This window comes from Eurytemora carolleeae, unplaced genomic scaffold (assembly GCF_000591075.1).
Source record: "Eurytemora carolleeae unplaced genomic scaffold, Eaff_2.0 scaffold617, whole genome shotgun sequence".
Taxonomy (NCBI): Eukaryota; Metazoa; Arthropoda; class Copepoda; order Calanoida; family Temoridae; genus Eurytemora; species Eurytemora carolleeae.
In genome coordinates this window covers 9,042-23,321 of record NW_019396507.1, presented here as the reverse complement: position 1 = coordinate 23,321, position 14,280 = coordinate 9,042, and the positions used below count along the sequence as shown (strand labels likewise).

Sequence of the window (14,280 nt, the reverse complement as noted above, 5' to 3'; positions counted from 1 at the left end):
AAACAAAGATTTAGTTTGTTACAGGCAAAAGCAGTCATTCAGGCAGTGTGCCTGAGGACTCAGGCAGTTAGTATTAAAGCCCGGTTTTAGGCCTAAAGGGAGGGATTTGGGTATGTAAGAAAAGTCAGAACATTTCAACAGCCTCAGACCAATACTTTTTGAGTTATGTAAAAAAAACTACAGGGGGGGTCAAATTGACCCCCCCCCCCAGCAGGAATACCAGTTGATGTCAATTAGATCTTTGTTTTGATGTAAGGAGCGTTCTCCCAAAAGTTAATTAGCTTCGTTGTCACAGCAAGGAAATTTTCAGAATGGTCTCAAACTTGATCCATTAGATTGTGTTAAAGACCCTTTTAGGGATTTTAAGGATTTTACTGGTTTTAATTTACATGTGTGAGATCCATTACCAATATCATCCCCTTGGTCCTATGTCTGAACAAATTTAGCCCAGATCTTTGTCCTTTTCAATCTTGCTTGACAATTTTGTTTACAATATAAAAGCACATATCAAACTGTCTGGTCAACATACTTAAAGAATCCTCGCTAATAAGGTTATACTAATTTTCAATTGTCTTGGCCATTTCTGACATGTCATAATCCTTTAAATATTAATTTGTTCGTTTCCTAGGTTTCTGTTTTTTTTTTGCATCGGTTACTAAACACTCCTTACATCACAAAATCGATCTGCTAGACGTCAACCTGGCCAAAACTGTATCCGGCATAAATACAGTGAATTTTCAAAAAAAAATGTAGAGCTCAGACTTCTAGAATATCCTTTTTTTAGCGAAACTTATGTGACACTTTCGGATAAAACTTGATATAGTGTATGAACGAAAAATACTTCAATATGTACTGCAAAAATCTTGAATATTACATCCTTATTGCTTGTTCTGAGATGTCTACTTTTTGCACATTGAATACATTTCCTGTTTGCTACATATTTATATTTCATGCTAAAAATCCGCACAACCTTTAAACCACTTAAATTCTATAATCTGACTTCATAAAACTTAAGGTTTAGTTAAACTTGGCTTTCAGTCTTTTAGGCTTTTAGTTGCTTGGCCATTTACTCAAGTAAATAAACAAGTGCAAGTCCTTTCTGGATAAGCTTTATTGAAGTCTGTTTTAGAAGAAGATTGTGTAAATAGGACTTTGATCCAATATTTTAATTTTTAGAGTTAAATACTTCATACAACACAATTACTGCACCCTTTCAGTCTTCTCGCAAAAAAAACAATTTATGTACGAAAATTTCATACTTATTGAAAACTAAAAGCTCTGGACTGGTACAAACATCGGACCGTACAAACGTCGGAGTGTCATGTTTGGGCCAAATGTGCAAAGTTTTTTTCAACTGTTTTTTATATTTTCTCAATTTAAGAAGTAAAAAACCGTCTGCACACTTTAATTTAGAACAGTTAAGACTACATTTTTAAAACAAAAATTTAAATACTAAGCCCCTACAAATAAACAAAATTTAAATTTTTGATGATTATTGATTTTATTTTAGAACATGTCACATTTTGATGCAAATGCAAAGTTTTGGCGCAAAACACGTTTAGGAACATGTCGTGATTTTGAGAAATTTCACAGATTTCAATCAATTATACTTTTCACACATTTACACAATTTGGTAAAATTTAAATAACAAAGCTTTTAGGGCGCTTCGCACCCATCTTCTTTTTCAACTTTTAATTGTGGCTTTATCTGTGAGAATTTTCTCTTTGTAAAGTATTAATTAAATAATTTAAGATAAAAAGCTTTTAAGATTACATATTTGAAGTCTGATTGGCAATAAACCTTCCCTGGGGCCGCGTGAGGTCCAACACAAAATGTGGGCCTGATCGGTTTAGCCGTTTTGACGTTTATTGGATACAAACAAACAAACAAACAGACAGACAAGCTAAATTTACATATAGATGAAACAATAAAAATTTAACCAAATATTTTCTGTTCTGATATTTTAAAATATGATATTGAAAAATTCGAATATTATTATTATATTGTTTTTACAATTAAATTGAACAAAAAATGCTGGAAATATTTCATTTAAAATGAAGGAAACTTTACATCATCTTTTTTTCGGTATTTAAAAATATAATATGGAAACAAATTTTTGAATAATTATCTATATATAAATTTGGCTTGTCTGTCTGTTTGGGTGTTTGTTTGTTTGTATCCAATAAACGTCAAAACGGCTAAACCGATCTGGACCAAATTTTTTGTGGGACCTCACGTGACCCCAGGGAAGGTTTATGAATGATCAAAATTTTAAAAATTTGTGCTTAAAAGTTTTTAATTTTTGAAAAATTTTGAAAATGCGCAAAAAAATTTTATGAAATCCGCAAACTTTTTTTGTTTTTGTTTTATACTGTACAAAGAGAAGATGTTCAGAGATAAAGCCACAATTAAAAGTTGAAATAGAAGATGGGCGCGAAGCGCCCTAAAAGCCTAGTATTTTATAATTATGCTATTCTGTAAATTATTAAAGTATGTTTGTTCTGAATTGTTCAAAATTCTCAAACTATGGATTGTTACGTATGTTGGTTTATGTTCCAAAACGCATCAAAGATTCGAATTCGTGACATGTGCAAAAAATTTAAACCTTGAATTGTTTCGAAAATGGTGTGGGTTTTTATTAAAAATGAACGACAGTCTTAATTATAGAAAAGAAGTAAATAGTGTTATTTGTAGTTCTCGTCGTGCTAATTAATAGTTTCTTCAATCAATATTTGCACTCGGCACATAAACAGTTATTAAAAAGTTGATCATAATATGTGTGCTCAAACTTCACACCAGTGTCAGGTTTGGAAAATAAGCACCGTTTGGAACTTTCTTCTCCTGTAATAAAAATAATATTGGAAGAACGAGAGTTTCGAGGTGGCTCGGACGAGAAATTTTTGCGTCTGCCCCCCCCCCCCCTTCTCTGTTGACAAAGCATCCAGACAGCTAAGAAAGTTTCATCAAATTTTAAGACTGGGTCGCAACGACTTTTGGTCCTTGATTTTACCTTACTAACTCACATATACTTTTTTGACGCCCTAGAATTGAAATAAAAATTTTAATCTTTTTAGCACTTGTTTTCAAGAGGGTATTGGGAAAATTCTCTTCGATTTTTACGTGTTAGCTTTTAACCTTTAGATCTCGGTGAAAAGTCTATATTCTATGGACCATAAAATGACGTCCAAAAAATATCAATGTTACCTAGATTATCATTACCAAACTAACTGTTGTTAATACTATCACTATTTTACTATTAGCATGCAACATATTTGACTAACTGTACGTATTAACTTATTAAGGGCACAATTGGCAAGATTAAATTACCACATGTAGGATAATCTTCATCGTCTCCTAGTCTACAATCCCTCTGATAGTCACACAGGTCTAGGAATTTGGAAACACAAACTCCAGTTCTAAACAAGAACGTTTTTTAGGATTCCGGACCCATTTTTTCATCAATAATTTACATCACATATTAGTTAAATTACATATTTAAAAATCTAGCTTTTTCTCTAAATATCAAACTATTGAAGTACATTTTGAACCAAATTCATTTAAAAAACACATTATACACATTACATACTATACACAGAAAGTGTATATGACGCATCAATGAATTTGAAGGCCGATGATCTTAAAATCTTTCGAATAACGCAAAAAAACTAAACAAACTTACCCTTTACATTTATACTCTTTCTCAGGACTACACGGAGGTGGCTTATCCGTTGGTCTTTTCAAGCAATTCCGTAACTTAAAGGTTTTAAATAAAATTATTACGATAGATAACCATCATAGCATTATTAACTTGAAAATTGCAAATCGTTATTAAGCAGATATTTTTTTCGAATACACCCCCACCCCCTAGCCATACACACACCAAAACCCACAAGTTTAAATGAGAAAATAAGAAAGAAAAGTGAATGCAATCAGAAATATTTCTTATGCGCCTCAGATATTTAAATTCTCATTTTGTTTATTTTCCTGATATTGATTAGATAAAAAATACACAAATTAACCTTTTTAGAGATATTCATTTAGACAAGGTATATTGAACAAGGGAGGGGTGGCAGCTCTAAGGGTTTTGGATACTTTGTCGAAACGAATATCTCTAAAAAGGTTAATTTGTGTATTTTTTATCTAATCAATATCAGGAAAATAACCCCTCCCTCCTTGAACAAAGAATGCGACTTGGATGTTGTCTATCAAGTCGCAAGTCTCATTGATTGTAAGAAGTCTGAATCAGCAACTCATTCGTTCTTACCTTGATATTATCTAGCCCAAATATAGACATCTCGGATTCATTTACCCCTTTGAAAAAACTGATCTCGATCTTAAATTTAGTGTAAGTACCAATGTCATACTCAAGTTGTGTCCAGGGTGAACTGAAAATAGAGATATTTCATAAAGTAATTTATTTTTCAATTATTTTATTCTTAAATATTTAAAACTTACTCTTCCGAACTTTTCACATGTTTAGGCGTGAGAGGAACAGCACCGTTAGAATCATCGACAATCATTGTTTCCATGTACGCGTGATCATTGGAACCCAGCTTAAATTCACTCACAGTACCTTTAAAAAATCAGTTTAGGAGACGTGATTAATACTATTAGATTTGAATGACAATTGTTAATTATCATAAGTCTTACTCATAAGATAGAAAGAGAGTGTACAGTACTTCAAACTCTCTTCTATCCAAGGACTCTCTATATAAGAATGGTTTGGATCACTTTTCCTTCTATATCCTGCTTGGAAAACCAGGAAGTTGCCTGAAAAAAATATTTTTAGAAACACTTCAAATGTTATATGAGGGCAATAAACAAATTTCATGACTTAAAGGGACTACAGGCGTAATTTCAGTTATATGGTGTTTACCCTTTAAACCTCTATCTGAGCAAAACTTTTGTAGTTATCCCTTTTTTATAAAAATTACTTATTTTCAGTTGCAGTTTCTCTGTAAAAATTACTTCAAAAACACTGGAGGAAATTGTTACAATTAAAACCTTTTCAAGGTGGAAAAAACGACCATATCTTCAACAGTATTGATCAGATACATGTTTTAAGAGCACTGCTTGCTGTAAATAGAGATGTCAAACTGTAAAAAGAAATTCTAAAATTTAAAAATCAGAAGTTAGAGATTTATTTTAGTATAGAAAAAAGTAGACACTCAGTGAATCAGGCAGTCGACGTACAAGCCTGGTTTCTGGAGTTTTTATAGAGAAGTAAAAATATTAGAATAGCATTAGATCGATGATTTTGATTCATGTAAAAAAAACGGGAATAGGGTTAAACCATGAAGTAGTCAATATAGTTTTTGAAGAAAATGCTGACCATTTGGGTCCAGTGTTGCATCTGTGATATTATGTGGATGGTTCATAAGTCTTCTAAGTTCTCTCCCACGAACCCGGGTTAAGCCTTGAGAACCATCCTACAATATTTTTAATAGACATAATTGTATTAGACATACTTATAGCCTAGGAGATATTGAATTGAAGTAGGGGGCGATAGGGTTTCCGTACACTTTGCTGTGACGTTTTTGGACTGCTGAAGAACTAGTTTTTGCGTAACAACAATAATAAAGATTGTAAACAATAACACAAATAATAAACAGACATCTAGGGGGGGGGGTAGGATAACCTTGAATTTGATTGAAAATGTCTCTGTAATAAGGTTCTTTTTCGTATAAAACTAAAAATCCTTAAGTTTTTCAATCTTTTTTAACAAGATTTAATACTACTTTCACAGTTTACATTAGATCGGCTGCCTTTGTTATTGTTGTTACGCGCAAAACCTAGTTCTTCAGCAGTCCAAAAACCCAATCGCCCCCTCTTCTGTTCAATATCTCCTTGCTTATAGCTATCACCATTATCAATTTTTCAACCTTCTCTTTAGATCATTATATATACTAAAATACTGTGAAGTGTATTTTGGACATATACACATATTAAATTGTATACATTTGTACAATTTTTAAATTAAGAAAGAAGGAATTTGTTTGTTCTGTTTAGTGAATAACTAAAGAAATAACAATGAAGTTCCGTCCTAACACCCCTAGAGACAGTGCATCGGACCAAGAAAACTAATTGCACTATAAATAAGGTAACAGTAAAATCTAATTATGTCAGATATTGTAGTAGGTCGGAAATTTGATATGTAAAAAGTATCGTTGGACGGAAGTATTGTACTAGAAGCTAATGTACTCCTAATTGTGCAGGTGTTAATAAAAATTATGAAAATAAAAATAATAAAAATTACTTTGTATTGAGAACTTTACTAAGCTAGCTATAATACACAAAACAAAAATGGAGTTATCCATTAAACCGTATAACAAAAATTATATATAAATGCAGGAAAAGTAGATATCATTTATGTATTATATAATAGTACTATAGCTCCGGAACCCGACTTTGCCTGGAAACTAATCTCCACCTCTACAAACAGAAAAACAGAGATAACTACTTGATATTTACAATATATACAATTTATATATAAAAATCGACATAATACGATAACCTCTAGACGGCTGATTTATTAGAGTGTGAGAGCTTAAAATATGAATTATAACTGTGATTTTTTGTTTGATCAATAGTGACGCAAAAATATCAGAATATCAAATGCCAAATGATCAAAAATCTTCAAATTATCAAAAAATGTACGCTAAACAATTAGGACAACTTTTCTTATAAAAAATATCATACAATTTTACAATAATAGTTAATTTTAAAGTTTAAGGTATTCTTATACATATTTTTATGATAAAACGTCTGTAAAATGCAAGCTCTCTCTTTCACGCAATCTATTTTTTCTTCTTTCTCTGTTCTTCTATTTTCTACTCTTCTCTCTCTTCTCGTCTATTTTCTAGTCTTCTCTTCTATTTTTTCTTCTCTTTTATCTTATCTTTTCTTTTCTTCTCTTCTCTACTCTACTGTTCTCTTATCTTTTTTCTTCTCTTTTCTTATCTCATATCGTCTCCTCTTTGTTTACTTTTTGTTGTTGACATTTAACCGGTTTTGAGATGAACAATGCAGTACGATCCGTTGTTATGATTTTTCCCTGATTTATTTACATTTCTAGCTTGTAGACCTAATTGAAACGTACTGCGTTTGTACTCCATAATTAGGCATTTGATCATTTGGCATTTGATTTTTTGATATTTTTGCAATAATGACAACGTTTAAAAACAAAAGAGGATCTAAAAAAACCGACACACCCAACTTAAAACGTTATAAACCACACACACAAAAAGGTTAACTTTCATAGCGAAAGTTTCCGTTCCAGGTAAAGCTTGGTTCCCAAGCTAGTATAAATTATAATTTAACTTTACATTGATTCAACATAAACTTTTGGTTTGAATTCAACCTACTCCACTTAGAATTTTAAAACCAAGCTATAAAAATTTCCATGGTTCTACCGAGTTCCCCAATCAAAATTTTAAGGCCATTCGGTTAAGGGTTACAGGGTCATGATCGGACATTAAAACGAGACAGAAAAACAGAGATTTATTTAGAGATATATATAGAGAGTATAGATTACACTAGCTAAGGCACCCAGCCGTGCCTGGAACCAAACTTTTGCGATAAAAGTCAACTCACTCAATTTACATTAGAGTCATGATTGCATATACAGACAAACAGAGATTACTACTTTATATAGATACCAGCTTGGTTCTACCGAAACCAAATTTGAGGCCAATCGGTCAAGGGGTTTCTGAGTTATGATCGGACATCAAAACAAACAAACAGAGATAACTCCTTTATCTATATAGACATGATCTAGTAATGATCTCTGTGTGTTTGCATGTTTGTTTGTGTATATCTATATTATAATGTAAGTGTTGATGATATGTCATCATTTATCTGATAAAAAAAAATATTTTTAAGTAGATATAAATGTATTTTATTTGATCAAACATTATTCGATTAATAATAATTCTCAAAATTTTGCTTTACTCCCCTATTCTGTAAATCAATCATCGGTTAAGCATCTATTCTTACCTTTCTTGACGTATCTTTAGGTATGATACCCCAGACACATGTTTCAGCCTGCTCAAAATCACAGTTCATTCCATTACGAAAGATCTTCTCGTAAACAGGAATTCCTTGAAAATACGCATTTCTGGTCACTCTTGTCATGTTGATATTTGAAGGTGTACTCCATGTTCCGGAAACTTGTTTATTCAGAAATTGTTCTTTTAACTCTGAATAGTCTAAGGATTCAATCCATGATTGTTCGTTTGTGATTAATTGACCTGGAACACCTGGAATATCTCGGGATGGTTTTCCCGATCCAATAGGAACGAAGATAAAAGCCAGAAGAAATTCTAGCATAATTCCTAAACAGAAAATGCTTTGCTTGAGTAAAGAAAGATTAGTATGCTATAAGAATTCATCTAAGAAATTTAAAATGTTTTTATTCTCCGAAGCTATAATATTTCCTAAGCATGTGTCCAATATTTTTCTAACAGTGTGTTTGTGTCTGTTTGTTAACCCTGTATGCAAGCTGGCCAACAGCAAAGCTTTAATAGGATTTCAATATTTGATATTGCCTACCACTGTATGAAAGATATATGTGATAAAATGAGAAATATATATAACGGACAACCCAACAAATGTGTATATATGACCAAATTTTTTACTCCAAAAGATCTAAATTTTTAAAAGCTGAAAGAGACATATTGATTCTTTTAAAAGAGGATAAATAAAGATCCGCATACCGCAAGAATCTGGAAAACTGTAAAAATAAAAATAATCAAATTCCTCAGGTCAGCAAGAAATTTTTTTTTATTGGCATGGGTTTTGTATTAAATGCTTGTTATTTATCTTTAGCCAAACCTATTACTAGATAGAATAATAAATATGTAAAAGGCCTGATAGTGGTAATAGTTTCTATTGCCAGCAAAAACTGTCTTTGTATACTATATTAAAAAACATAAGCGTAGCGGAGGGGGTTTCCATATATATATATATACATAACAATGGCACGTGTATTATTTAATATTCATGTTACAGAGACCGAAAGAATTCCAGATATTGATATATTCTTGATGAAATATAAATACATTTATGGTGTAGGGACAAAAATAGTTTTAGATTAAAAGTATATAAGCTCAGTGGAGCAATGTGCAATGTGGCGTGTATTCACGGTGATATATCATGTGGTATAATTTAACTATGCTCTCAAAGTTCTCAATATACTTTGTTTAAATCATTTGAATATCAATTATCAATCACATCACTGCAGGACCGTAACTGGGGAGGGGGGTCTGTGAGATCCATGATTCAAGGTAAAATAAGTGCGTTTTGACTGTGTAAGCGGGCTGTTTACCCTGTGTGCTTCCCTGCAAAAACTTTCAGTTGCTGTATGTATAGAAAAAAATAAACTATTAGATTCAGATAATGGCTCCTTTTTACAATACAGATGATAACAGATTTTTTATATGACGATATATATTCTGTTCTTTTAGTTTTCTGATAAAAATGTATACTAGTGTTTTTGAAAAATATTCAATTGTTTGGTCATGGTTATAATAGACTGCAACATATCAGTTCTGTACGCATAAAAAATGCGGTGGGAGAAAGAACTATAGAAAGTAAAAAATTTGCTTTAGAAGTCGTTTCTTTCGACTTTCTTTCCCGATTAAGAAGAGGTACAAACATGAGGTTTCTGCTACAACCAAGGATAGCTTAATATGGATATGCAGGTAGGAAGAAATCTCCTGCTAAAATAGCTTGGAGCAGAAATCTCGGATCTGTCCTAGAGAATGATTTTTGGACCCCGCCTCTTCCTCCTAACAATTTTGTACATGACCTAGATTTCGACTATTTTCAAAAAAAAATATTTTGCATTATTTCAGGGTTAGGTTAGGTTAGCACAATTTCGAGGCCGAGCGCTGCGGTCGGAACAGGCCCTCAATTTCAACAATTTCCAACAAAATTAGTATAAGATTAGGTTAGGTTAAGACACTTTCTGGGCCGAGTGCTGCAGCAATGACAGGCTAGAGAGCCGAGCAGTGCGGCTAGGACAGGCTATGGGGCCGAGCGCCGTGGCTAGGACTGGCTAGAGGCCGGGCGCTGCGGCCACATGACCAACTTAATCCATGTGTTAAATATGATGTAAAAAATTGATAGGAGGGGGGGTCCAAAATCGTTCTCTAGGAAATTACCGAAATCTCATATCAGCTACAATAACACCCTACAATAAGTGAAATTATATACCAAAAAAAGAAGGAAGAGAAAAGAAGTAAAAAAAAAGTTAGGAAAAGAGAGAATTTAAAAAAAACTTTTTAAAGTTATCATAAAAAAATTTAACTAATTTTCAAAGAGAGCATTCTAATGTATTCTGTCTTCTTTATCTGAAGAACTGTAATCGTAATTTTAAGTAACCTTTCATTTAAAGAGACGTATCCCAACCTTATAGTGTATAGAGTGATGATGTACGCTAATCCTTTACTAATTGTATGGGCCAATATACCAAGAGCGTTCTACATATTTAATTATCATAAGGAGATTCTAGCCTAACCTTTAGTGCATCATTATAAGTAAACTGTTGTAAGTATAAAGTACAGCTAACTGAACACACAGGTAGAGAACTATCATCCCCCCTGAGCCCAAAACTTTAGACAGGGTATCATTATGAAAACCAGTTTAAAAACCCGGGTTTTTATGAATGGAATTAGGCAGTTTTGTGAATATCAATATTTTTGTAATTAAATATTATTTTTTTTCAGTTTGTATATATATATATTCTCCATTTTTTTTGAAACTCTTAAATTAAAATCTACACAAATGTTAAGACCCCAAAAAAGGAAAGGGAGTTTTGTTTTTTAAATTTCGAGCTCTGGCGTATCCACAAAGGGTATCCTATACACCTTTGAATGATCAGAAGCGCTCGTTTACTTGTTGAAATACAAGAAAAATCTACACTTATTCCTAAAGTTTTATTTGAAGCAGCAGGTTTGCAACATAGTTAATGAATTGCTCCCTGATCCAGGGGCGTGAATAAAGATTCTGTTTTTTTTACCCCCCCCCCCCTAGAAAAATATCATAATGTATATCAAATTATTGGTTTTAGTTGGGTTTGATTTGCATTTTCCACTTATTTTTGGCATTTACAAACTCCATCAAATAAAGGCAATTCATTTCCTACCTTTCAGCTTTCATAAAAAACATAAAAACATAAAAAAATAGTTTTACTCTAAGAGGAAAAAGATGTAACTTTTTAAAATCTTTGGAAAAGCTACTCTGCAAAACTTTGAAAAATTATTGTCTTTATTTATATTCTAATTTCTAATTTCTAAAATTTTCTTGTCGTCAATGTACCAGGTATATATGTTAATTTCTTTATATTAAAAGAGAAATGTTAACCCCAAAAACCCCCCTTATTTACGTCACTGCCCTGATCTATTTCAAAATCTGGACAAGCACGTCGAGAACCGTGGGAGCCATGAAAATAAAATGAGAGAACCAAGGTCCGAGTTCAGTTGTCCAAGTTGATAATTCAAAAATCAGAAGGAAGAATCCCTCATTTTTTTTAAAAAGTGAATATTTTCAATGGGCTGTCCATTTGACAGGCTAAATTTTTATTTTGAATAGTTATTTTTGTTTGTTTATTTTCTTGGGATTTTTTATAAATTTTTTATATTTTTTTTTATCGATTTTGATGGTCATTATATCGTTAGAACTGACGAGGGTCAACCCAGACCGAAATATATTTTCAATAAATGTGGAACTAACATCTACTTTTTTTACTCTACAAATGTTTGGTCCATCACCATCACCGAATTTTAAATCCCTCATTATTGTTTTCAATATTATATAAACATTATTTTTTTAAATAAAAAATTCCGCCTTTTTTGAATATATTTTGCAAGGGAAAAAAAGAATTAGAACATAGACAACATCCTAATTTTTTTTTACATTTGTCGGATTGGGAAATTGAAAATAATCTTTAATTTTCAATAATTGATGAACGACTAAGCTAGAGTGTATAAAAACTAAGCTTTCCAAATGTGGTCTTCCTTTTTGTTTCTTTAAAATTGACGGATTATTAAATTCTTTTTAAATGTTTTTAATTTTGTAATTTTGAGTTTTAGAAATCCTGAGAATTGAGACTAGTAATTTGGCGTTAAAAGTTATTACTGGGAAAATACTAAATTGTGTTTACAAAACAATGCCTTGGGTAACAAAGACAATATAAAAGTTGTGACTTAATTTCCATGTTTATTGGGACACCCAAATATAGCTGTAATGTTAACCATAAACAGACTACATGGAGGGGGGGGGGGTTGACGCCCCCTCACCTCTCATGCATCTAAACCCCCCCCCAGACTTAATAAGGTTAAGTTGGAGAAAAAAATATGAATCATTTCTACTGTATACTGTATAGTCATGAGTAACTTTCAAGGGCGGGTGGTATATTTAATTGTTTTGTTCTTAATGGAAGGAGCCTTCCACCCCCGTCCCGCCTTCTTACTCCTCCGTATTTTTTATTTTAAACCCCATAAAAAGGTCGGGGGACGGGGGGGGGGGGCAACGATAATTGAGCTATCTTTGAAATAAAGTTTAAACATTGAGAACTACAATTATAGGGGAATTAAATGAACCGACCACCCCCCCTCCTAAAATTCAGTGGAGTATGACTGTTTGGATAAATAAGAAAGGAATTATGCAAGAGCTTGTTCAGGGTCCATTGTCTGCTAGAACTCTGATGTACTTGCATAACACCCCTCCCAGAAAATTACATCCAAACTTCTCTATGATCCATCTATTTTATTATATATTCATGGCCGGAGTCCAGTGCCGAATGAAAAGAGACTTCAAATCTAGAGTTCCAGATCCAGTCCTCAAATCCCTCCTGAGAGACTAGAGTCCAGACCAGTCCTATGCTCCTATGTAATCTCTCTATTGTTTTCGTTAGGCCAATGCTCTTTCCACGTGGCGGCAGGAGCAAAGTGGATCAGACTTATGGCAACGACGACAGGTTTTATTTGGTTTGGAAATAGTTGCATAAAAAGATTTCTTTTGAAAAGAAAAGACTAAAAAATATACTAAAGACCCATGTAGATGTCGTCTTCAGTTAGAACTTCGAATTTCCCCATTAATTAACACTCCATTCCGAAATATGTTTGTAAATTTCTTAAAAACATCTATGTTATTATCCAGAGGCGTATTTAGATTTAATAAATAATTTAAATCATTAAAAAACCGTTGATTAATTTTAACAAACCTAAATCATCACTTTATTTTAACTAAGTTTAGATATTTATTTCTTAGATATGTTGATTGTATTGCTTACCTAAAAATAGTAGTCGAATTCAAATATTCATTCTTCAAACAATAAATTTGTTTAACCCATTATCGACTCCCATATTATTTGATCCAATAGGAAAGGTAAAAGGAAAAGAATCACTGATTTTTGTTTCCATCATATCACCAATCTACATTTATATTTTCGCAATTTCTGAAATAAATATATTTAAGCGTACAAAATTTCATGTCTTTAATGCCTTATGAACAGATTACAAGGTATAATACGCGGAAGAACCTGTCCCACGTGACCCACGTACATATGAACAAGAAGTATAACAGAATCTACAGGGTGTTCCACGTAACATGGCAGTAGCAAGAACTTTGAATTTATTTGTGACTTGATCATTCGTTAACCTACTTTCCCGTGTATGATTCTTCAAACAGTAACCACAAAATTCTCCTAGTCCTGGCATTTCCAAAATGTGGTCTGCCTTTTTTGTAATATTACCGGAGAGATTTTAAGATTTTCTTTCAGATGGGTATTTTATGGTTGTAAACATAGATAGATAAATTAACATAGATAGCTTATGTACGCAAAATCACCAAGAATTGTACAGTCCGCGAACTCATACTTTTAGGGGTCAAAGTGTACTTCAATGATAAGCGGGGTGGTTTGGTGTTTTAATGGATTTCATAATAGAGTGAAAAATAACTCCGGGAATGGAACTATTTGAACCACAATATTTCACTGAGCAATAAATCATATTGACGAGAACTGAAGAAGGACATGAGAAGGGCTAAACTAACTTAAATTTCTCTCTACAGAACTCATGTACACCACAAGTACTCAATGACATAAGAACAGCCAATGTTCACAACCGACCTAGTTAATCTAACTAATAGGAATATCTTTAAAACATCTCTGTACATTTATATCTTTCAAGATGAAAAATGTCGTCTTATGCGCAATCTATCTTTATCTATGGTTGTAAACCTTAGAATTTTACTTTTAAAATTAGGTTTACGATCACC

General features: G+C 32.4%; 1 protein-coding gene across 1 annotated transcript in view; it reads right to left on the bottom strand.

Annotated features, from left to right (window-relative positions):
* LOC111704555 (ALK tyrosine kinase receptor) overlaps positions 1–13,476 on the bottom strand; it is a 30,812-nt gene extending 17,336 nt beyond the window's left edge. The window contains exons 1-8 of the mRNA XM_023476829.1: positions 13,295–13,476; positions 7,996–8,333; positions 5,333–5,429; positions 4,651–4,770; positions 4,456–4,573; positions 4,265–4,385; positions 3,680–3,753; positions 3,328–3,416 (exon numbers count right to left, since the gene is read on the bottom strand). Coding sequence (XP_023332597.1) covers positions 3,328–3,416; positions 3,680–3,753; positions 4,265–4,385; positions 4,456–4,573; positions 4,651–4,770; positions 5,333–5,429; positions 7,996–8,328 — 952 coding nt within the window. The 5' untranslated portion in view covers positions 8,329–8,333; positions 13,295–13,476. The remainder of the gene's footprint in view (positions 1–3,327; positions 3,417–3,679; positions 3,754–4,264; positions 4,386–4,455; positions 4,574–4,650; positions 4,771–5,332; positions 5,430–7,995; positions 8,334–13,294) is intronic.
* Positions 13,477–14,280: the final 804 nt, after the last annotated feature.